Genomic DNA, 23,466 nt, shown 5'->3' on the forward strand with positions numbered 1-23,466 from the left:
TCTATTTCTCTCTCCCTCTTCCTTCCTCTCTGAAATCAATAAAAATGTATTTAAAAAAAAAACAAACAACATTGTTGAGAGCCCTGGCCAGTTTGGCTCAGTGGATAGAGCATCGGCCTTCAGACTGAAGGGTCCCAGGTTTAATTCCGGTCAAGGGCATGTACCTTGGTTGCGGGCACATTCCCAGTAGGAGGTGTGCAGGAGGCAGCTGATCGGTGTTTCTCTCTCATCGATTTTCTAACTCTCTATCCCTCTCCCTTCTTCTCTGTAAAAAATCAATAAAATATATATTTTTTAAAAAACATTGTTGAGAGAAATTAAAGAAGACCTAAATAAGTGGAGAGATGTGCCTGCATTCATACCTTTACCTTTACTTCTTGGGTTGGAATAATCAATATTATTAAACTATCTATTCTCCAGATTGACCTATAGATTCAACACAGTTCCAGTCAAAATCCCAGTAGAAATTTGAGACATTGTTCAGAAAATGAAAAGACAGGCCATAGGCTGGGAAAAAATATTTATAGAACACACAAAAGAATTTATATCCAAGATATATTTAGAACTCTTACAGCAATAATGTGCACAACCCAATTTAAAAAAAAGGTTAGCCCGCCTGGTGTGGCTCAGTGGTTGAGCATCGATCCAGGAACCAACACTAGTTTGATTCCCAGTCGGGCATGCTCAGGTTGTGGGCTCGATCCCCAGTAAGGGGTGTGCAGGAGATAACCAATGGATGATGTTTCTCTCTCATTGATGTTTCTATCTTTCTTCCTCTCTAAAAAATCAATGAAGACATATGATTTATTTATTTATTTATTTATTTTTAATATCTTTTTATTGATTTCAGAGAGGAAGGGAGAGGGGGAGAGAGATAGAAACATCAGTGATGAGAGAGAATCATTGGTTGGCTGCCTCCTGCAGGACTCCTACTGGGAATCGAGCCTGCAACCTGGGCATGTGCCCTTGACTGGAATTGAACCCGGGACCCTTCTGTCAGCAGGCCAACACTCTATCCACTAAGCCAAACCAGCAAGGGGAAAACATAATTTTTAAAAAGTTAAATATTTAAACAGATAGTTCAATAATTTTCTAATAAACCAAAGGTAAATAAGTATATCAAAAAATGCTTAACATCCTTGGTCATTGGGAAAATGCAAATTAAAGCCAAAATGGTATTAAAAACCTATTAAATTGGCTAAAAGAAAAAGAAGAAAACAAAGACAACTGACAATATCAATGTAAATGTGGAACTCATTTACATTGCTTGTGGGAAAGCAAACCAGTATAGCCACTTTGGAAAACAGTTTGGCAGTTTGTTATCAAGTTAAACATGTACTTATCTTATAACCCAGCAGTAGCCACTTCTGGGTATTTACCCAAGAGAAATAAAAACATATGTCTGTATGAAAATATGTATTGGTTTCATTCATAATAGCCAAAATTGGAAATGACTCAGATGTCATCAACTAGTGAATGGATAGACAAACTGTGGTATATCCATATAGTGGCGTACTACTCAGCAGTAAAGAGAAACAAAATACTGGTACACCTAACAATGTAGATGAATCTCAAATGCATTATACTAAATGGAAAAAAAAACTAGTCACAAGATACTCCATATTTTGTGATTTCATTTCTATTACATCTGGAAAGGCAAGACCATAGGAACAAATCAGGGACTGGGGGTAGGTGGAGGGGGATTGACTGCAAAGAGGTAGGAGGAAACTTTTTGGAGTGATGGAAATGTTCTATATCTTGATAGTGGTGGTGGTAACGTGTCAACATTGTTAAAATCTGTTAAAACTTAATTGAACTGTCAGTTAAAATGGGAGAATCTCATTACATGTAAATTATATTTCAATTAAAAAATACTTTTTTCATCACTTCTCGGCCTTTTGGCTAAGGTCAAGTATAAAAAATAATTTTTTTTAACCCACCATGATACACCACAGAGTTCATTTCAAGCCCCCTCTCCTTGAGAATTTTCCTGACCCATCTTCTTATTGCACGGACTTCCAGTAAGTCCCTTCCAGGTCACTTATGTGGTTCCTGCTAACCACAGCTTGGGGTGCTTCTTCAATAGGGCTGCCTCAGCTCCTCAGGGGTAGTGAGCTGCTGGACTCACTGCTCATTTGGCACAGCCAGACCCTGTCCACAGCCGCTCTGTGAGAGGCCAAGAATGCTGACTGAGGCGGTGGTGGCAGGCTGGGGAGAGGAGTTCAGACCTGGGTGAGCTTCTGTGGCTGTCTTGCTTCTCTCAAGTACCTCTACACAGCTGTGACTGCTCTCTTCACCCACAGGTTGGGATAAACATTCCTACGGTTACCATGGAGATGATGGGCATTCCTTCTGCTCCTCGGGGACTGGTCAGCCCTATGGTCCCACATTCACCACAGGAGACGTGATTGGCTGCTGTGTCAACCTCATCAACAGCACCTGCTTCTACACCAAGAATGGCCACAGCCTTGGTGGGTACATAGGGGACTTTGGAGGGTTTGCTCTGTGGAGCCACTTTGGTTGGTGAGAGGCCCAAGGGCAAGCTTTGAAGCCAAAGCAGTGTTATAGATCCTCTGCTGAGCTCTGGGGAATTGCAGCCATTTCCAGGCACTGGAGCCTGCAAGGTGAAGGGAGGGTAGCATGGGCATTCTCTTTGTTAATCCATCCATTTAGGATCATCTATCAAGCCCAGGTTCAGGGCTGAGAGAGCAGCATTGTCGTGGTCATGCTCCTGGCCTGTGTGATATTTGTTGGAGCAGGGTTTGGGGTTGGTGAGAAGTTTGAGGATCCCAAATACATACTTGATTGGTAATGGTTTGCATGCCCCCGGCCTGGGCCCAGACTTTGGACTGCCCTTCTGGCACTCAGGGCGATGTTTGCTGTGGAGCAATATTGAGGGCAGTTCTGGGGCCAGGTCTCTTTCAACCTGTTTATGGTTAATAGACAGCAACCTGGACAGACTTAAATTTAAAAAGGTCCTTTTGGCCCTAGCTGGTTTGGCTCAGTGGATAGAGTGTCGGCCTGCGAACTGAAGGTTCCCAGGCTCGATTCCGGTCAAGGGCATATGACCTGGTTGCGGGCTCAATTCCCCCAGTAGGGGGCATGCAGGAAGCAGCCGATCAATGATTCTCTCATTATTGATGTTTCTATCTCTCTCTCCTTGTCCCTTCCTCTCTGAAATCAATAAAAATATATTTTAAAAAAATAAAAATAAAAAGGTCCCTTTGGTGAAACTGAGAAGGATGGACTGATGGGGGTAAGGGCCAACAGAAGAGGCAGGTAGCCTGAGGCAAGGCAGTGGTGATGGGTGCAGGAAGTGGGAACAGGGGTGGCCCGGCAGGTCTTAGTGACAGGTGGGGTGCCTTAGCAAGAAGGGTAGATGGGAAAGTGGCTGGATTCGTGGTGATATCAACTGGGATTAGGAACCCAGGAGGAGCAGCAATCCGTGGAGGGTGATGGGGCCCTGGAGGGTCCCTTGGAAGAGCAGTCCTGTACACGTGTGGAAATTTAGGGTTAGAACTTGGCTATCCTGATGACTTGCCCAGGGACTGACTGGTATTTGGCCCTGAGTGAGAGGAGTGGAACTGCGGTGGTGCCTAACGTCTGGACCTTCCTGCCTGGGTTTGCAGAGATCTCTGATTTGGCAGAACCATACCAGCCACAGGGCTTGCCAGGAAAAAAGTTGGGTGTTTTACTTGGAACTCAACTCCTAGGAGAACCACTTCCCTTGGCTTAAGGGGCAGTTAAAAGGGGGTTGCCACTCCCCACAGCCCTTCTGTGGCTTTTCCAGGAGCTGAGCCCAGGCAGAACCAAGGGACCTGTTGGAAATGGGGTTTGCTGGTGGCTGGGCTGAGTGATCAGGAGCCAGCATTCCTCAACAAGGCAGTCAGATGCCACAGTCCAGAGTGGGCATCGAGAGCATTGCACCGGCGCTGCATAGGTGACTCAGGTGCACATCAGAGAAACTCCTCTGAAATTCATGGCCACCTTGCTACAGTTGCGATATCCTGCTGGTGAGGAGCTAGCAGCTGGAGGAGAAGGCCAAGGTCTCAGATGGCTCCTCACTCCCCACTTTGTTCTCTGACTTCAGCTATTTCCTGGCTCTTGGTTTTTCTGCTGTCACAGTCCCAGGGATCACTGCTGTGGATTCTCAGTCTTGGGTAAAGAGCACCCTCTGTAGCCAGGCCCAGTCCCTTCTGCTCGATTCCTGCCTTCTTTACATTCTTCCAGCTTGTCCACACCTTGGTCCACCTGGCTGTAGGAACCACATTTTGAGGTATACCCTACTGTCTCCTGTGTATTTGCACCTCCCTCTGGGCCCTAAATGAGTACCAGGGTCTATGAGCTCTTTGTCTGTCAGGTCCCCAGGCCCATAAGGAGTTTAGGGCACCTTAATGTCAGTCCAAACCCTCACACTGTTTTTAAAAAGTCATCTTCCTATTGCATGCTTTGTATAGACCCCATGCAAGACCTCACATAATCTTGTTATTAGGGATATATTGTCTATTTTTTCAGCCTGTCAAGCAATATCTTCTATGGTCATATTTGTTCTATCTCAAATATTCTTTTCAGCATTGCATTAACCTAAAATTTGATAAATTTGTTTATGTGTATTTTTATTAAGATATTAAAAATTTGGAAGATAACAAGGGTAGACTTGAGCCCTTTAGCCTATAGCTTGTTCGGGGTAGACACCAACCATTCAAGAATCACTTTATGTTATTTTGAAACTCATATTTTTCTATCTTGTCCACAAGGATAGTACTGAGACCTTACTAAAGATGATATCACCTGTCCCCTGCATTTTCTAGATCATCAAATTTAATAGAAAGACAATGAATTTGGAGTGATAGACTACTTGGTGACTCTTCTAATGACCTTGTTTCCTTTTCACAAGCCAGCTTATCAATAAATGTGCTTCAGAATCTCACGCAGGATCAATGAATCAATCACTGCTCTCTAACCTCAGAACCTTTTCCCCTTTAGAGAAGAATGATGTTTCCTGGCCTCCCCCTTTATTTCATTTATTTTATAGTCCTCTATCACAGCACTCTCCCTTTATGGCATTGATCAGTTGTCTGTGTAATTGTTAGTTGCATGCCATCTCTCTTGCAGAACTTTTAGGGCCAGGCTTGCAGCTGGTTTCCTAGTGCCTGTCACAAGGCCGAGCTCCTGGGAGGTCTCAGCAGATACTTGACAGATGGGTGAATGAGCAGGCGAATGGAGACAGGAGACTGATGGCTCATCCACAAGTAGTTGGTGTACTAGTACTTGCAGTCCTTTTTATCCAGCTCTGTGCTCTCCCATCGGTTTTGTTGTTGTTTTTTTAATTAAAATATACTTGTATTGATTTCAGAGAGGAAGGGAAAGGGAGAGAGAGAGATAGAAACATCAGTAATGAGAAAGAATCACCTATCGGCTGCTTCCTGCACGCTCCCCACTACCCCCCACTGGGGATCCACACCGGCTGGGCTTTCACAGGTTCTTTATACCCTCAGTCTCATTGAACCCTGACCTATGTCTGTTTGTCTCAAGGCACTTCTCATCAAAAAATTAGAGTGTCTTGTTTGCATCCTGGACCTTTTCTTGGACCTTCTTCCTGTGGGCCAGCCCAGATGTTTTCATCACAGTGGCCTTGCAGAGGCTCCCAGGGATCTTTTCCAGTGTAATAGGGGGTGGAGTTGCCTCTGTCCTCATCCTCCTGGAAGCACTTCAAGGTCTTGTCCTTCCTGAGTGCCATAGACAGAGCTGAGTAAGCCTCGGTAGGCCATTCTTTGCCCAGAAGTGTGGCACTTGCCTCACCTGGTGGCACAACTGCAGTCAAATTGTACACAGACCTCATAGTTCATGAAGCAGCTTTTCTTCAGATAGACAGCTGTTTTTTTTCTCTTGTTAATCCTCACCCTAGGATGTTTTCCCATTGATTTTTAGAGAGAGTAGAAGAAAGAGGGAAAAACAGAGAAATATCAATGTGAGAGAAATACATCGATTGGTTGCCTCCTGCACACACTCCGACCAGGAGAGGAGCCTGAAAACGAGGTACATATCTGGGACCCTTCAGCCCGCCCACTTATGCTTTATCCACTGAGCCAAACTGGCTAGGGCCAGATGAGCAGCTTTCACAAAGTATCTCAGTTTCTCTCTTGAGGTGTCAGAATTAGTGTTACCCTCTTTTTTTCAGTTTGCCAAAGGTCACACTACAGATGACTGATGGAGCCTGAACTTCCCCTTCTTCCAGTGTTCTGTGGGCCTCCTCCAGGAGCAGGGGGTACAGCAACAGCAGCCTGGCCATACTGAGATCCATGCGGGCAGCTCCCATGCAGACGTGGGAGGTGGATGTTGAGGTCTCCTGGGTTCAGAGGAGCTCCTAGATTTCATTCTGCCAGCTCTGTGACTGCTCACTCTGCCTGTGGGGCTCAGAAGTGGCCTCAGGTTGGCAGATCATGGAGTTTATGAGCTTCATTCACTGCGGAGCAAAGTAGCCCCACAAAGAATGTAAACAATCTCTCTACACCTTGATTTTTTCATCTATAAACTAGTGTCAGAGAGAATGTACACCTTCCAAGGTTGTTCTGAGAAGTAAATGGTTTAGAGAGAGAGGAAAGGAAAGGGAAAGAAAGAAACATTGATGTGAGAGTGAAGCATCAGTTGGCTGCCTTCAACATGCCCCCTACTGGGGATCAAGCCTACAACCCAGGCATGTGCCCTGACCCGGAATTAAACCAGCAACCTTTCGGTGCACAGGATGATGCCCAACCGAGCTACACCGGCCAGGCCTAAATGGTTTCTTGTTAAACACTGAGCCCAGTGCCCAGCACAGAGGAAGCATATGATATGCATTGGCTAGCTGGCAGTATTCTGGCTCCAGGTTTACTGGGAGACCTATGGTTAGAACCTTTCGGGGTTTCATTTTCTTTTCTGGGTGCTGTTGGGAAAGCAGACTAGGACTTCTAAAGAGTCAATGGTTTGAAAACCTTTCAGGGAAAGAGCTCGGGAGTTTCTAAAAGGTAGTAAGAATTTATCTTAAAAAAAAATGGGAAGGTTATGAGTCCTCAGGACAGTCTCCTTTGGCTCTGTCGCTTTTCAGTCTGTAGAATATGAATGCTCTAGTGGATATTCTGAGGCCTCTCCTGCTCATATATTTGGGGTCCCGTTCTCCTCCACCCTCACTTCTGGTTCAGGCTGAGGTCCCTGGAAACACAACCTCTTCGCTTGACAGGAGGGTTCAGAGGGTACATAGGCCAGTGTTAAGCTGGGCTTTGTCGCCTTGGGAAGCTCTGGGGACTCTGGATGGGTATGGGCTGGAAATGGGCAGCCACCACCCTCACTGTCTCCAGAGCTGTCAGCTTAGAGATGATTTTGGAGTGTCAGACTAGCACTGAGTTCAGCCCTACCATTTCTGCTAATTTTATGACTATTGGCAAATCATTTAGCCTCTGAGGTTTTCTTTCCTCATTTGTAAAATAAGGATAAGAAAGTCTGCTTCCCAGGATTGGTATGAGGATCAGATGTGTTAATGAATGGAAAAAGGGCCTGGCATATACAGTAGGTTTCCATCAATATGTGTTGGGTCAAGAGAAGGATCAGGCCTGGAAAGGCCTCAGGGGTAGATCATTTGGGTTTTCGTCTTTTCTAGTGGGCTTTTCCTGAGAGAATGGAAGCACTGTAGGCAAATATTTTTTAATATGTTTTTATTGATTTTGGAGAGAGGAAGGGGGGAGAGGAAGGGAGGGAGGGAGGGAGGGAGGGGGAGAGGGAGAGAGGGAGAAGGAGAGAGAGAGAGAGAGAAACATTGATCAGTTGCCTCCATCCAGTACACACCCTGACTGGAAACTACAACCTGGATATGTGCCCTGATCTGGAATCGAACTGGTGACCTTTTGGTGCACGGGATGACTGGCCAGGACCAAATATTTAAGTATCGATCTGACGTCACTTCTGGCCGGGCCATCCAGCAAAGGGAAGGCCAGGGTCTAAAACTCTCAGGCCCTAGGATGTGCTTGGCCTCCATCATAGGGTAGATGTGGTGACCAGCCCCTCCCCAGCTATTGTGATGGACTGCCTGAGAGCTCATGACTGTTTCTTTCCCTCCACAGGTATAGCCTTCACAGATCTCCCGGTGAGTATTACCATTGGTTCGCCCCTCTTTGGGCTTTTGGGGGCTTAATTATGGTGGTACCAGGAAGTGAAGGGTGTGAAGTCTCCCCTTTCCCCACCAGGGATATGGACTGTGTTGTCTACTTGAGGGTACCAGTAGGGGGTACCTGCTTGCCTTTCTCCAGTAGCGAGGGCTGGTCTTCCTCCATGACTCTTACCAGGTGCAGTGATTTGTGGCATTTCCAAAGACAGCTGGGGATGGGGGGGAGATGAGGGTGGCCCCATGGCTCAGATGGTCTGAGCCAGTTCTGTGACTTACAGCCAGTGGATTGGGGTGCAGAGTGTAGAGAATTATTCCTGAACTGTTAGGTCCCTGTGAATTCCCATCAGAGACCCCTGAGGAAAGCCAGTGCCCTAGGGAACTTGAACCTGCTGCCTTGCATCAGCCAGGGAGGTGAGCTTTGTGGGGTTTTCTCTTCTTGGAAAAGGGTGAGGTTTCCTGCTGGCTCAGTTCAGGGCTGATCCTCACCTCCTGCACCCCTTTATTAATTGTCATCATGGGCCTCATCCTATGCAGACTTCCACCCAGATGCTGGGAGCCTGGCTCCCTGCTCTGTTTGCCCTGGCCGTGTTCTGGAAGGAGGAAGGGTTTGCTGACTCCGGTGGCTGCTTTGGGATCCTGGGGCCTTGTGATCTGCGAAGCCCAGACGGCAGCACTAGGATTCTGTTAGAACCTCTTGTCTATGGATCAGAATCCTTCCCTGCTGCCTGAAGGCCTCAGAAAGGGGCTGTGGTCCTAGGCAAAGTGAATAGACAGGAGGAGAATCCTGACTAGGGAAGAGTCTAGTTGTGGAGACGTGACATGAAACAGCCAGACGTGAATGTGGTCAGTAGTAGTGAGGTGCCACAGGGGGCACCGAGTGAGGGAGTGGCCAGGCAGAAGCTGGTCATGGCAGGGGATAGATAGAAAGCAGGGAGCCCCACACCCACGGAGGGACATGCCCAAACCTCAGTGGCCTGAAGATCCTCTTTATGAGTCTGACAGGAAGGGCAGTGGCTTCTCTTTGCACTTTGCCAGCGTTAGGGGGTTTAAACCACCTAACTCCTTTCGCCGTGCTCTCCTCTTCCTCCCCTCCTTTCCTGCCTTCCCCTGTCTCTTCCTGCCCCTCATGTACCCGTTTTTTGTGGCAAAGGGATCCTTGGTCCTGGCTCTTTCTGAGAAGAGCTGTAACCCATGCCTGCAGCAGATCTTCACAGGCACACACATCTTCAGGGTCATGGAGCCCACCTGCCTTGCTGTGCCCTGGCTGAGTCCTGAAGAGGGGCCTTGGGCTTTGGGCTTTGGGGAACAACATAGCCTCTGATTTAGGGAAGGAGACTCCATGTGGGGCCTGGCTTGCTTTGCTTTTGCTTTTTCCCTCAAGTTTTGGGGACTAGTGTCTGGTAGGGAGGTGGGCAGAATGTGGCTCAGCGCTGCCACCTCCAGTCTTGCTGCAGTTCTCTCACAGCCAGAGCAGCAGCCTGTGGGAGCCAAGCCGTGTGTTCTTGCTCTGCCCCGGAGGCGAGGCGAGGCCTAACGCCCCGCTGCCCTCACGGCCTGACTGACATTTCATTCTCCTCCTCAGGCCAACCTCTACCCCACCGTAGGCCTGCAGACACCTGGGGAGATTGTGGACGCCAACTTTGGGCAGCAGCCCTTCCTGTTTGACATTGAGGACTACATGCGGGAGTGGCGTGCCAAGGTCCAGGGCACTGTCCACTGCTTCCCCATCAGTGCCCGGCTTGGCGAGTGGCAGGCGGTGCTACAGAAGTGAGTGCCCTGCTCCTGCCCTTACCCACCCCTGCCCCATCCCAGGGGCCTCACTGTCCTGTAGGCCCCTGTACTGCTCTTATGAACTCCAGTGGGTAGTTTCCTTCCTGAAAGCTCTCCCAGATGACTCTGCCTGCTGCTGTTCTGCTTCCCCCTTATCTGATGGGTGGCTCCCATTCAGTTCTCCAGATTTCCTGTTAATTAAACCTTTTTCCCCTGCCCCCCAACTGGATCTCATGGCTCCATATGTAATATCACCAGCAGGGCTGTTTTGCCTCCCCGGGTGATTTTGCAGAGGATGTCCTAGGATGCCATCTGGTTTCTTCCTCTGTAGATTTATTTTCACCTTAGGGAGTATCTATCATGCCATAATTCTGGCCTGAGGTCACTTTTCAGGGTCAGCATCCAGCTAAGTCTCAGGCATCCATGTCAGTGGTGGCAGGAAGACAGTCTAGCCAGCTCTTGGCTGATTAATTCCCAGGCTGTCCTGGAGGCCAGTCTTGCTGAGAATCCCAAGGGAGGTCAGGTTTGGGTCTCTCTTCCACTTACCAGTTGCAGGCCTGAGTGAGGCAATGACCAGTACCCACTCTGCCAGGAGGAGGGTTAGCTTGTTAGCTTGGCTCCCAAGGATAGGCAGTGAAGGGCTAGGCTTCCACTAGCCATGCGGTCCCTTGGGTTGGTTTCTTTGTGTAGTTTTCCTTTCTTGAGGGATTGAAATTGAGCCAAGCCCTAGGGAGAGCTGAGGTAGGGCGAGGTGGCCAGACCCTTCTCAGGAAGAGCAGCACTGCTACGTTTTGTTCCCAGCCCCCAGAGCTAACAGGAAGCTCATCCTCGGAGGGCCGCTCAGTGCCTGTCCCTGCAGCACACTTGCTGGGATGGGCAAAGGGAGAGGCGGAGCTGCCCCAGCTGTGTGGGGGCAGGACTGATACTCTCAGCTTACAGGGCCTGGGCTCAGCACGTGGGTGTACTTGTTTACATGTGTGTATCTGTGTGCCTGTGTGTGTTCATAGGTAGTATTTGCCAACACCTGCATATAACTTGTGTTCGTTTTATGAACATTGTTAATGGCTATATTATCTAGGAGACAAATTTTGCTACAAGCTCCTTGACTGGCTTCCCTTGGTGGGAGGTTCAGGTTAATTTCTGTGTTTTGCTTGTGTAGATACCCTTTTGTACATAGAGTTTTTCTTAATTAAGATGATTTTTTTGCCTGGCTGGTGTTGCTCAGTGGTTGAGCGTCAACTCTTGAACCAGGAGGTCATGGTTTGATTCCCAGTCAGGGCACATGCCCAGGTTGTGGCTCCATCCCCAGTAGGGGACATGCAGGAGGCAGTGGATCAATGTTTCTCTCTCCTTGCTGTTTTCTGTCTCTTCCTCTCCCTTCCTGTCTCTCTCTCAAGTCAATAAAATCATTTTAGAAAAAAGATCATTTTCTTGGTGCCCTTTCAAGTAGTGGAATTATTGAATCAAAGTGACTGGGCATTTTAGTGTCGTCCCAAACATGTGTCATCAAAAAATTTTGCCGATAAGAATTATTACTGCCCAGCTGGCTTGGCTCAGTGGTCGAGTGTCTTCCTGTGAACCAGGAGGTCATGGTTCAATTCCCAGTTGGGGCACATGCTTGGGTTGCGGGCTTGATCCTCAGTGTGGGGCGTGCAAGAGGCAGCCAATCAATGGTTGTCTCTCATCATTGATTTTTCTATCTTTCTCTCCCTCTCTGAAATCAAAAAAATATTTTTTTAAAAAAGAATTATTACTTAGAATATAGCATTAAGATACATAATTTCATAATAAGAGGCTGTATTTATTGACTTCTTACTTTGTGCTGGGCACTTTATGTATATCATCTCATTTACCCCCCTGAAACACAAGGGGCACCCAAACTTCTGTGCCTTCCTCATGACAGCCCTTCAGGCATGTGTCTGGCAACTGTAATAGTGCCATTTGTCACATGCACAAGCCAAAGTATTCACCTCCTCTACACATCACATGTGAGGGCTCTTCCTTCTGCTCTACATGTGTGTACACGCACACGTGGGATTAAACGGCTGCTGGGCCTTGGGCTTCTCAGGACTATTTTCCAAAGATTGTGCTCCTGTTGGCCATGTTGTTGCCTGTTATCTTGGCTTCCCAGGGCCCTGAATTGTGACCTATGAGGAGGAACTTATTCGTGGGTTAGCTCCTCTTGACCCTTTAGAACCAGCACCCTGAGGGCCAAGTTTGCCTGGTGAGCTAGAATGTTCCTGCCAGGCACGTAGGGCAGCCCACAGAGGAGCTCCTGTGTCTGTAGAAGGTATGCACGTGGCGTGCATTCTCCCTGGCTGGGCAGCTGCCAGACCGCTTGGCAGGCTGCCTTTCCAGGAAGCCCTCAGGAACTGTTGACCATCTCTGAACTTGCCACATTTCACAGCAGGCAGCTGCTGCTCTAAGATGGTGTGTGTGATTTTGTTACCGTGCTTGCCCACGTGTGGGCAGCATATCCCAGAGAAACTGCAGCCACTCCTCCAGCCGTGAGGACAGATGTGACCCGCCCCAGCCCAGCCTGACTGCATAAGCACTGGGGGAAGTTTTCATTTTTGTTTTAACCTCTTTGTTCTCATTCTGTGGAAGTTGCACCTCTAAGATGTGTTTAGGGAAGACCTAACAGGGAAATTGTCTCATCAGGTGGTCAGTGAGAAATGCAGTTCTTTTTTTTTTTTAACATTTTAAAATTACAGTTTACAGTCAATATTATTTTCTATAATTTCCGGTGCCCAGCATAGTGGTTAGACAGTCGCATACTTTACAATGTGGTGCCCCTGACATTTCAAGTACCCACCTGATACCATATACAGTTATTACAATATTATCGACTATATTCCCTATGCTGTACTTTACATCCTTGTGACTATTTGGTAACTACGAGAAATGCAATTCTTGAGTGTCACCTGAGCATTTCCTTTCTTCTAGCATGGTCTCATCTTACCTGGTGCATCATGGGTATTGTGCCACAGCCACAGCTTTTGCCCGAATGACTGAAACCCCGATTCAGGAAGAGCAAGCGTCCATAAAGAACAGACAAAGTAAGGTTGATTCTCCTCTCCCCTCTCCCTCCCTCCCTCACCTGCCCCTAACTCTGCTGCCTGGCTCATGCCAGCCTGAGTGACCTGCCAGGATTCCATTCAGCTCTGGTCCTCACCACCAGGAGACCAGCCCAGAGCCCCAACCCAGCCCCAGGCCTTGCTTCTGTCCCTCCTTCAAGACAGCGCTGCCCAGATGGACAGTCTGGCAGTATGGGAATGTCACAGTGCCACCTCCCTAACGCACACTCTGCTGGCCTGGCTGGCTGGACCTCACTCCCCCCGTGCTTCCTCCCCCCTGAATCCTGGCTTCTACTCAGCAGCTTGTTCATGGTCTTCTGACAAGAGTATGTTTGCATCATGGACGGATGTCCTTCCTTTCACACCATTTGCTCACCTTTGGTAGTTCTGCCTTCTCCTGGCCATAGAGAGGACTGAAGTAATCAGTGTGAAATATGATGCTCAGTGGCTGCTGTGTTAGCACCCGTCTCTGTTCCCCACCTCTGGTCCTGCCCTTTGCAGACAACCAAAGGCAGGAGCCAAAGGAAGCTTTCCTGGTGTTCAGACTGGCCTGTGTACTATGGGGCTCGTTTATGGAAAGAGGGTATTATACAAAGGGGAACAGGGCCCAGGAAAGAGGTAGGAAGAGAAGAGAAGAGTGAGGGAGAATGGGTATGTGTGGACATGTGTGTCTGTGTGTGCCTGCTTGCGTCTCTCTGAGCCTGCCATCTCTGTGTATGTGCATGTGTCTGTGTCTCCCAGAGAAGCTACGCCCATCCAGACAGACGGAAAGGGATCCCAGACTTGGGATCTATGAATGAGAGTCTCAGACCCGGAAGTCGCTCCAGCAAGACGCACCAGGCCCCAGGGCAAGAGCAAGATGCTGATGCCTGAGAGGTGTCAACGTCAGAGATGCCAGTGTGAGGAGGATGATGATCTCTCCCGGCAGGGAGCATGCTGCCGCCCCTGAAGACTGCCAAGACATGGGCTCTGGCCCAGAAACCAGTGCCCTCCATTGCCCCTCCCCTGTGAGGCCTGAAAGAAGAAATCTGTCTGAAGAGGAGCTCCTAGGGTCACCGAACTGCTTGGGTGCCAATCCCCCCATCATGTTCCAACAGCCAGTGCCCCTCCCCCAACCCAGACTCTGGTGACCTGTACTTCATAGGAACAAGCCTCCAAACTCACCCTGTTGCCGCTGGGCTGAGAGTCCCTGCTCTGTTTTTCCCTTATTCTTTGAGGACTCCCAACGCTTGGCAGAAACCAGGGTCTATTGTGGGGCTGGATGGCCAGGTTCTTTCTTCAGCCTCTTCTATGAGCATCTCAACTGGCATAGCGCTCTGAGCCAGCCCACCTGGCTGCCGGCTGGTCTGTGCTCAGGGCTGGCAGTTGCAGGCTGCAGCTGTGAGGACCATTTGTAGCCCCCCTCTCACTGCCGTGTTCTTGCTCTCTGCAGAGATCCAGAAGTTGGTACTGGAGGGCCGTGTGGGTGAGGCCATTGAGACCACACAGCGCTTCTACCCAGGGCTGCTAGAGCACAACCCCAACCTGCTCTTCATGCTCAAGTAAGTTTTGGGGCCTACCAGCTCCCCCATAGCCCAGCCCTTCTCAGATGGTGGTGGGAACATGCAACCCGGACCGAGCCCAGAGCAGTGCCGCTCCGCTCCCTCTGCAGGTGCCGACAGTTTGTGGAGATGGTGAATGGGACTGACAGTGAGGTCCGCAGCTTGAGCTCCCGAAGCCCCAAGTCCCAGGACAGCTACCCTGGCTCCCCCAGCCTCAGCCCCCGACACGGCCCCAGTAGTTCCCACATGCACAACACAGGTCAGCCACTCTCCAGAGGGCTCTGGGAAATACTGGTGTGGAGAAGAAAGTCCACTTACAATACCCTTCCCTGGGCTGGGCTTAGGGTTCACTGCTGGGCTTGGGAGAGGGAGATGGGACCCCTATAGTCATTCCCAGGGCCCTGCTTGATGGCAAGTTGCCCCTCCTCTTCTGAATGTTCCCTGGCTTACAGGTGCAGATAGTCCCAGCTGCAGCAATGGCATCGCATCCTCCAAGAGCAAACAGAACCACAGTAAATACCCCGCGCCCAGCTCCTCCTCGTCCTCCTCCGCGTCCTCCTCTTCCTCCTCGTCCCCATCCTCCGTCAATTATTCCGAGTCCAACTCAACAGATTCCACCAAGTCCCAGCCCCACAGCAGCACCAGTAACCAAGAGACCAGGTGCCTGTCTTAGCTTCTTCTTCCTGCCTTCTGCTCTGTGCCACCTGGGCCCACTGCAGCCTGTCTTTTGAGTGCTGCCCCCTGCACTTCCTCCTCCACCTCCATCCCAGTCTGTACCTGGAGTAGTAGCTGCTGACCCGCCAGGCATTGGCTCCGTCTTTTGGCCCTACCATGATTCAACTGCCACTTTACTCTGTCCTCTCTTTATCCAGAGGCACCCGCACTGCCAGGCTGAGAATGTGGTCTCCCAGAGAGACCAGGCCTTAGAACCCCCAACATATACTGAAGGCACTTTTACTGGGCTTGGCTTGTGGTCACCCAGGTTGGTCAGGCAGGGATTTTAGGCTACAGATACAAGTGGCCTTAGGGTTCGGGTCCCGAAGAGATGCCTGTTGGGCCTCACAGGCTCCTGTCATTTGGGGGTGGGGGCTGATTAGGAGTGTGCCAACTCGGAGGAGAATCAGCAAGGGGAGGGTCACAGAGGCAGCATTGGGACAAGAGTGAGAATCAGATGACAGACCTCTGGCTGGTATCTCAGGAGGGGCCAAGTGTTGGAGCCTGGGAAGCCAGAGCTGTCCTTAGATGCTCCTAGGAGCCCTCAGTTAACCCACAGCACAGCTATAGGAGGCCCAAACAAGCTGCTACAACCACATCACCTTGGCCAACTCCCACCTCAACCCTTCTCCACAGCGACAGTGAGATGGAGATGGAGGCGGAGCATTACCCCAATGGTGTGCTGGAGAGCATGTCCACGCGCATCGTCAATGGTGCCTATAAGCATGAGGACCTGCAGACCGATGAGTCCAGCATGGGTGAGGGCCGTGCTCCAGCATGGTGTTCCATGGGCGGCAACACTCAGTCCAGATGCCCCTTCCCCCTGGGAGGGGATTGGGAAGGGCAGGCTTTGGCAGCTTGAGAGGCTCTAGGTAGACCTGGTTCACTGCCTCCTTAGCCAGTCCATTAATGGATGCTTGAGGTGGGAAGGCCCTGGCCTATTGCCAAGACCAGGGCCCCTGCGTTTGGGGCTAGAGGGAGTTGGTGAGAGTGGGCACTGTTATGAGCTCCCCTGTATCTGTACAGGGTAGGGAGAGGGAAAGCTTTGGAGCTGACTCCCAGAGCATGTGCTAGGTGGACTAAGAGCACCTCAGCTACGGTGGTCCACCTGCTCCTCCCAGCCCTCACTTGCCTCTGGCAGAAGCTGTACCCCCCACCCCAAGGTCCTTCTTGCCATGTTCTCTTTGGTGTCCTCCCTCAAGTCCTCCCTTTCTCTCCTCACTCCTCCTGATGTGTTCTCTGCTGGACTCTGGGTGCAGATGATGGGCATCCTCGGCGGCAGCTCTGTGGGGGCAACCAGGCTGCCACAGAAAGGATAATCCTGTTTGGCCGCGAGTTGCAGGCACTGAGTGAGCAGCTGGGCAGGGAGTATGGCAAGAATTTGGCCCACACGGAGATGCTGCAGGTACAGAACAAGTCAGGCCCTCACCCAGAGAGGGCCCCCGTTTGGTAATGGAGGCATGGTGACTCTGGGAGGGTCCTCGGGACAGCAGCACCAGGACAGAGTGGGCTCCAGTCAAGTCTGCAACGGGAAATGGGACATCCAGGGTGTATCCCACCCTCTCCAGGCTCTAGGGAGGCCACAACCCTCCCTGACCCAACAATGGGGTGTGTTGTACCCTCACTGAGGGTCACAGAGGTGTGTGTATAGTGTGTGCCACAGTCTTCTCAAGAGTGCCCTGTCCCTTAGGATGCTTTTAGCCTGTTGGCATACTCAGACCCCTGGAGCTGCCCAGTTGGCCAGCAGCTTGACCCCATCCAGAGGGAGCCTGTGTGCGCTGCCCTCAACAGTGCTATTTTAGGTAAGTGGATCTAATAAAAATAGAAGCTTGCCCATGAGTACATGGGTGCCCCCTCCCTCTTCTCCCTAGGAATTGCTGATGTTTGTCCAAATCAGGGCATTGAGCTCTACCCAGGAGCTCTCTGGTGGCCCACAGGACTCTTGGGCTGACATGGCTGAACCTAAATCCTTACCTCCCTCCGCCTAACTGAGTAGATTGTGATGGGCCCAGGTTGTGACCGTGGACCCAGGTCAGCCCATTGCTCTGAAGAAAGCAAAGGTCCTCTGGTTTCTGGCATGGCTGCAGGGTCATGGCCTGGTGGCTGGGACACACACAGACATGAACACTCTGTTTCAAGAGATTTTGTTCAAACCCCACCCCCCTGCCCCTCACCCCCTACATACACCCTTCTGTTCCCAAGGAAATTTTGATCTGGGCCCAAGCCCTGGGCAGGGCAGTGACCAGGCCTTGTCTTTCTTCCACAGAGTCTCAAAACCTGCCAAAGCAGCCCCCTCTGATGCTCGCCCTGGGCCAGGCATCTGAATGTCTACGGCTTATGGCCCGAGCGGGCCTGGGATCTTGCTCCTTTGCCAGAGTCGACGACTACTTGCACTAGCTGACCATGCTGGCTGGCCCCACTTGGCCCTCTCTTGGCCCCAGGGCTGGAGCCCAGCCCTCCATAGGCATCTGGCGCAGGGACCTGAAAGCCATGGGCAGAGTCCACTCTTGCCTGGCCTCCTCACCTTCTTTTCCTTTCTTTTCCATCCTTTTTCCCCACCTTTAGTCTCTCTCCCCCCACACCCACCTCCACATGCAGCGGCCTATGACACAGTATTGGCTGGTTACTCTCTTGTAGCGCCTACTTTGAAATGGGGGTTTTGTTTTGAGAGGGGTTGGAGTTTTTTAAACTTTATTTTTTTCCTCCTGACTGAGCCACCAGTATTTATCTCTGGAGAGTTTGTGCTGAGCTGGTTTCTGCTAATTTAGTGATGAAGCCTATCCAAGTTGGTGATAGCTTATTATTTTCATAAGTAAAAAAATGAGATTATATATATATATATAAATATATATATATTAAAAAAGACACAGTATTTATCGTAGTGTTAGTGGTCCAGCACCTCTTGAGTGAGGCTGTCCAGACACCATATGTTTTTATTTGAGTCCAACTCATTAAAAAAGAATCATCTCTGTAACCTCAGCCTAGTGATTTATTTCAGGCTTCCCTTTGTTGAGCTACAGGCCCAGCTGCAGCTTAAGGAAGCGCATTAGGCTTGTGTGGGGGACGGGGGCACGGACAGTGGCACTTAGTGGGCAGGGCAGGCTAAGCTGGTCTGCAGAATCGAAGAGCTGTGGGTCCCCAGGCCCCTGAGAGTCAGACTGAGCAGAGTGCCAGGGGTCCAGAGAAGAGAAGAGTTGACACAGAGCCTCACAACAAAGCAAGGGAGTAGAGGGTTCTTGACCAGCACACTATCTACCATTTTACCCTGCCTTTCACTGCCTTCCTTGCACCTCTCTCTTCCCTTTTCAACATCCTTCCTTCACTTGTTAAGGTGGCCAAATAAGTCATTTACTCTAAATTGATTGCCTGGAAACTTCCTGCCTTCGACCTGAGAGCTGCCGTGTGTCAGACTGCGGGGAAGAAGTCTCCATTCCCAGGACAGAGACCCTTGAGTACAGGGCCTGCTTCCTGCCTGGATCTTCACTGGCTCTGCACAGCTCTGATGGAATCCATGCTTTCTGTTGAAAAGCCAGGACCTTGTAGAGGCAGATTCTTGGGCTGCTGGTCGCTGGAGTGGATAGAAGCCTTGACCCTCTAGGCCAGGCTTCACTGCAGCTGTGCCAGGCAGCTCCCTGCAGTTTGGCCCCAGCCACTCTCAGAAAGACTGTTTTGAGTATTTGCTGGCCAGAGGAAGGGACCTCACGGGCTTTACAAATGTCCCACCAGCCCCATCAGATGGATCCTTACGGCTGGTAGGGGCAAAACAGTCCTGGTACTGTCATCCGGAAATCGGGAAAGGAAGGGCTACAATGGCTTCCAGGACGTGGGTGGGCCATCTGCTTCGAGGACTGACAGCCCAGGGGAGAAGAAAGGGAGGCGGTCTACCCAGAGGAGCACCAGGAGGGACTGGGATTGCTCCACCTGCTTCAGAGTGGGCAGGAGCACACAAGCAGTCCCTGCAAAGGAACGAGGTCCACAGTTGAGTTTCCAGTCCCTGCCTCGATCTGGCCTGGGCAAGCTGCTGCTCTCTGTCCATGGACACAGGAATGGTTGGGATGGCCTGAGATACTCAGTGTCACTCAGGCCTTGCTGAGCCCACAGTTGGACAACAAGAGAAACGATTGAGTTGGACCAGTTGCTGGTGATGGGTCGGGATCCTGGCCCTGTGCTGTCTTAGAGTTCTGCCTTGGGATGTGATTCTATAGGCTGCTGTTTTTTCTTGGTCCCACCAAGGCAGCTGGCGGCCCACAGACAATGGCCCATCAGGGAGTTGTCCTGTCTGTAAAGGAAACATCCTGTGCAGGTCTAGGGATGCCTAACTCCCAAACCCAAGAGGTTGGAAATATCAGTCTGTTAAAATGGCCAGAGCCAAGAAGGTTTGGGAATTAAAAGCAGAGGCTTTTGCAGCTGGGATGGGGTACAGAGAACATCTGATCCATTAATCCTCTCCTTTTACAGATAAGGAAACAGGTCCAGGAGGTTAAGTAAGTTGGCCAAAGTCACATAGCAGATTTGTGCCAGAGTCGGGACTAATCTCATCCTCTGGGTTGGGCAACACTGTTAAGTCCTAAAGCTGAATGGCCGGTGAGGGGTTAGGCTCAGCAGTGTTAGGGAGGCCTCCAGCAGTGTCTGAGCAGCTGGTACTTTCAGGGGTGTGTCAGGGATGGGGATAGGTGCCTGGGCTTGGGCTGTGGAGCATCTGAGAGAGGGCCCAGGAGGGTCCGGGACAGCTGTGTGCTGCTTGGGGTTGGTTGTCCGCCTGGCTTGCACTCAGTACCCATGGCCATCTCCCCATTTTCTGTGCCTTATCTCACTGTTTCAGCTGAGTCCAAGTTGTTTACTCTGTTCCTCTCCAGAGGGGCTCTCTGTCCCAGTTGGACAGCTTACCATTGGGACATAAGCCTTTGCCCCACAAGCCGTGGAGAGGACCAAAACCAAGCTGCTTGAGCCCACTGTCTTGCTGATAGTCCAGGCCTGCCTGCCTGCCAGCCAGAGGAGCCCCTTATGCACACCCCATCCTACCAGCCTGCTTCCAGGAGCTGAGAGTGGGGGAGGCAGCTGGGAGGAGCCCTGGTGAAGAACCGGACTTGACCCAAAGGGTCAGGAGGAAGACTTAGCCCTGTTGGGTTGTCCAGCCCTGAGAGAACAGCCTTCCTTGCCTTTTCTCCTCATGCCACCAAATGATTGCTCCTTCCAGAGTGGATGAAAACTGGCAGACCACACAAAGAAAGCCAGACCCCTGATCCTCACCCACATGGGTCTGTGGCTAGGCGCAGGCCTTCTAAAAGGGGTCACTAAGATAGAGAAGTGGGGATTGCCTGGCCACCCAGCGCCTTCCTACCCCGTAAGCAAGCACAAAGAAGATGAGGCAGAGAACTGTCCGAGCTGAAAGTTCCTATGGTTGCTCACAACTCAGGTATGCATGCTGCGTGGCAGCTGGGCAGCAGAGCCCTGCTTGACCACCAGTCCTGTGCACCCGGACCTGTGGCCAGATTGTGGATTCTGGCTGCCTGAGGCGCCGCCTTTTTGTATAGGGTTTTCCTCCCTTAGTAACTACAGCTGACACAGACGTCCTCCACATTGTGCACACTGGTTCTGCCTTTGTCCTCGCAAGTTGATAGTTGGCATTAGCATGAAACTTGTGGGTGTGGGAGGGTTTAGAGAGAATTCTAACACAAAACATCCTATTAAATTGTACTTGAGAGATGAAAAAACTCCTGTTGTATTTTGACAGAATTATTTTTATTAAAATACACATCCATGAGCAGTCACGAGTGTCTGGTCTCTCTTTGGGTCTTACTGAAGCTGGCACCCCTTGTGTGGCATACCGTGTCCTAGAGGGGGTTTGGCCTCTTCTCAGCCCACCTCTCAAGTGCCTAGGCCCCTGGTGCCTCAAGGACTCTAGACGTTTCAAGACCCCAAAGAGGATAGGTACTTAATTCTCTCCCCCAAAATAGCTTTCATCTGAGACAAAGAAAAAGCAAATTCATCTTCAAAAAATTGGGCCGCAGGATATCCTACCCTCAAAATAAGATTTTAATGCATTCCAAATACATTCACCACAAACACTAGACAGTAAAAAAAAAAAAGAGCTCTTCTGATGAAGGGTATTAAGGTTAGCCTCCTGTCAATCTGAGGAGAATGCTTGTGCTCTAAATCCTAGGTCGGTCTACTAGGTAACTCTGGAAAATTAACTCAGCTTCAGTTGCCCCATCCTTAAAATGTGGTCATTTCTTCTACCCTGTGGTAGTAGAAGATTCTAACATGCATAGGGCATGCTTGGCACATAGGGATGCAGTACAGGTAACCGACTACCCTGCCTCCATGAGGATGTTCCTTAGTGTGACTGGCCTGCTCCTGCCTCATTCTGCCTTCTCTGTTTCCAAAGTATCAGGGTTTGATGCAAAGGAGAGAGAGAGTAGCTTAGGCTGGTGTCCACCTGGAGGTGGGACTAGAAACATATTGGGGCAAAGAAATCAGCTATGAGGCTACTGCAGTAGGCCAGACACAAGAGGACAGATTTGGGAAATATTTAGGAGATGTTAGCACAACAGGATGAGTGACTGGATGTAAGAGAGATAGGAGAAGCAAGAGACAAGATAAATGTAGGCTTTTGGTTGGAGTGAAGGGATGGTTAATGGTGCCCCAAGATAGTATAGGGAACAGGTGGTGGCTAACAGTCACTGGAGTGGGGGAGGTTTGCTGGAGAGTAAGTGGATCCACGTCTGAGAGAGAGATTTCCTGGAACTGGAAAAGGGTTCTGTGTTCCAGTAAATAAGGAAAACGGTCATGGATGGTCACAGTAAACATCACCATATAATAAAAGCTCTAAAAATCCTGTGTTAAGATGTGCAGCTTAACACAGCACTTTCCAAACTTACCGTACTATAGATGCTTCACGTGGGCATTTTACAGGACTGTTACTCTGCAGAACTCTGGAAAAAGCTAGTGTAGAGGGAAGAGTGAAATACAAGTAAGCACAAATGTCCCGATTCCATAAGTAAAGCTGTAGTGGATTAATTTCCCTCTAGTGGTTCTCAACCTGGACCAATTTTGCCGCCAAGGAGACATTAGGCAAAGTCTGGAGATGTTTTTGGTAGTCACAGCTGGGGTTGGGTGTTACTGGTATCTAGTGGGTGGTGTTCAGGGACACGGCTAAATATTCTACAAGGTACAGACAGCCACCACAACAAGGAATTATCAGGCCCAACATGTCAACAGTGCTGCTGTTGAGAAAACCTGCTCTGGAGTGAAAGTCTGAACAATGACTAAGGCAAACAGATCAAACATAAGCATGCTTTGATTCTGCCTTCTGTGTACCTGGCTTCAGAAACCAGGGGAAGGAATAAAGGAATAAAATCCCATCAGAAAAGGAGTTTTTGAGGTTACAACTTTTCATCGCTCTGGAAGCCTTCTATGCTCACACAGCTGGTGACAGCGGTGGGAAGTCCTGTCTCCTGCCAAAGCCGGGATAGCCCTGCTGGTCAGCTGGTCTCAGCTCAGTGGAAACAACTGCCTCAGTTCAACTGACACGTCCTGTCATTGCAGGCTGCACTGGAAAGAGGTCCAACTGAGGCGGGTTCAGACTCCCCAGGAGAGTCAGACAAGCAGTGGTGGGGGCTCCCCAGGCAGAAATAACCCCTAATCCCACATTTCCAACACAGCCTGTTTGACACAGGATTACAGGTTTCACTGTCCTAGCGGATTTGATGAATCAAGAGTAGTCTTATTACAAAATGGTATTTATTTGGTGTGAGGGCGAGGGGGCGGGGCACGCATACGCTCCAGTAAAGAGATCAGGGGGACTGAGGTCGCAGTCCCAAGAATACGAATATCTAAGGAGTAACCAAAGAACATCGAGGAAGCCGTGAAGTTCGAGGGAACTGCCGTTCTGCAAAGATAGGTCGTATCCAATAGCAGACCTTCCTTCATTCCTGAACAACCCAAAACCACCAGTTTCCAGAACCTTCTAGCTCTTGATGCGGGCGGCGAACCAGAAAGAATCTCAGGCTGGGAAATATATCCCTCAGCACCCCCACCGCCGGAAATGAATGACCAAGGCCTCCAGCCAAGCTATTTAACCTGCCCGCCCCCCTCCCCCCGCCTTTCCCCCTCCCTCTCGCCAACACCGAGCGAGCATGCGCAGCACCGGATCTCGGCTCCTCCCCGCGGGCTTCCACCCCCTTCAGGGAGCATGCGCAGATCTCCCTCTGACCCACCCCCT

At 50.2% G+C, this 23,466-nt stretch overlaps 1 protein-coding gene across 1 annotated transcript in view; it reads left to right on the top strand.

Annotated features, from left to right (window-relative positions):
• The window catches only part of RANBP10 (RAN binding protein 10), a 53,742-nt gene extending 32,733 nt beyond the window's left edge, over positions 1 to 21,009 (top strand). Inside the window, exons 4-14 of the mRNA XM_070398921.1 lie at positions 2,304 to 2,471; positions 8,097 to 8,119; positions 9,723 to 9,907; positions 12,857 to 12,969; positions 14,420 to 14,528; positions 14,639 to 14,787; positions 14,981 to 15,188; positions 15,879 to 16,000; positions 16,502 to 16,647; positions 16,933 to 17,044; positions 17,509 to 21,009. Of these exons, the coding sequence (XP_070255022.1) occupies positions 2,304 to 2,471; positions 8,097 to 8,119; positions 9,723 to 9,907; positions 12,857 to 12,969; positions 14,420 to 14,528; positions 14,639 to 14,787; positions 14,981 to 15,188; positions 15,879 to 16,000; positions 16,502 to 16,647; positions 16,933 to 17,044; positions 17,509 to 17,639 (1,466 nt within the window). The 3' untranslated portion in view covers positions 17,640 to 21,009. The remainder of the gene's footprint in view (positions 1 to 2,303; positions 2,472 to 8,096; positions 8,120 to 9,722; positions 9,908 to 12,856; positions 12,970 to 14,419; positions 14,529 to 14,638; positions 14,788 to 14,980; positions 15,189 to 15,878; positions 16,001 to 16,501; positions 16,648 to 16,932; positions 17,045 to 17,508) is intronic.
• The last annotated feature ends 2,457 nt before the right edge of the window (positions 21,010 to 23,466 follow it).

This window comes from Myotis yumanensis, unplaced genomic scaffold, assembly GCF_028538775.1.
Source record: "Myotis yumanensis isolate MYYU_CA2020_CCGP unplaced genomic scaffold, mMyoYum1.0.hap1 SCAF_18, whole genome shotgun sequence".
Classification (NCBI taxonomy): Eukaryota; Metazoa; Chordata; class Mammalia; order Chiroptera; family Vespertilionidae; genus Myotis; species Myotis yumanensis.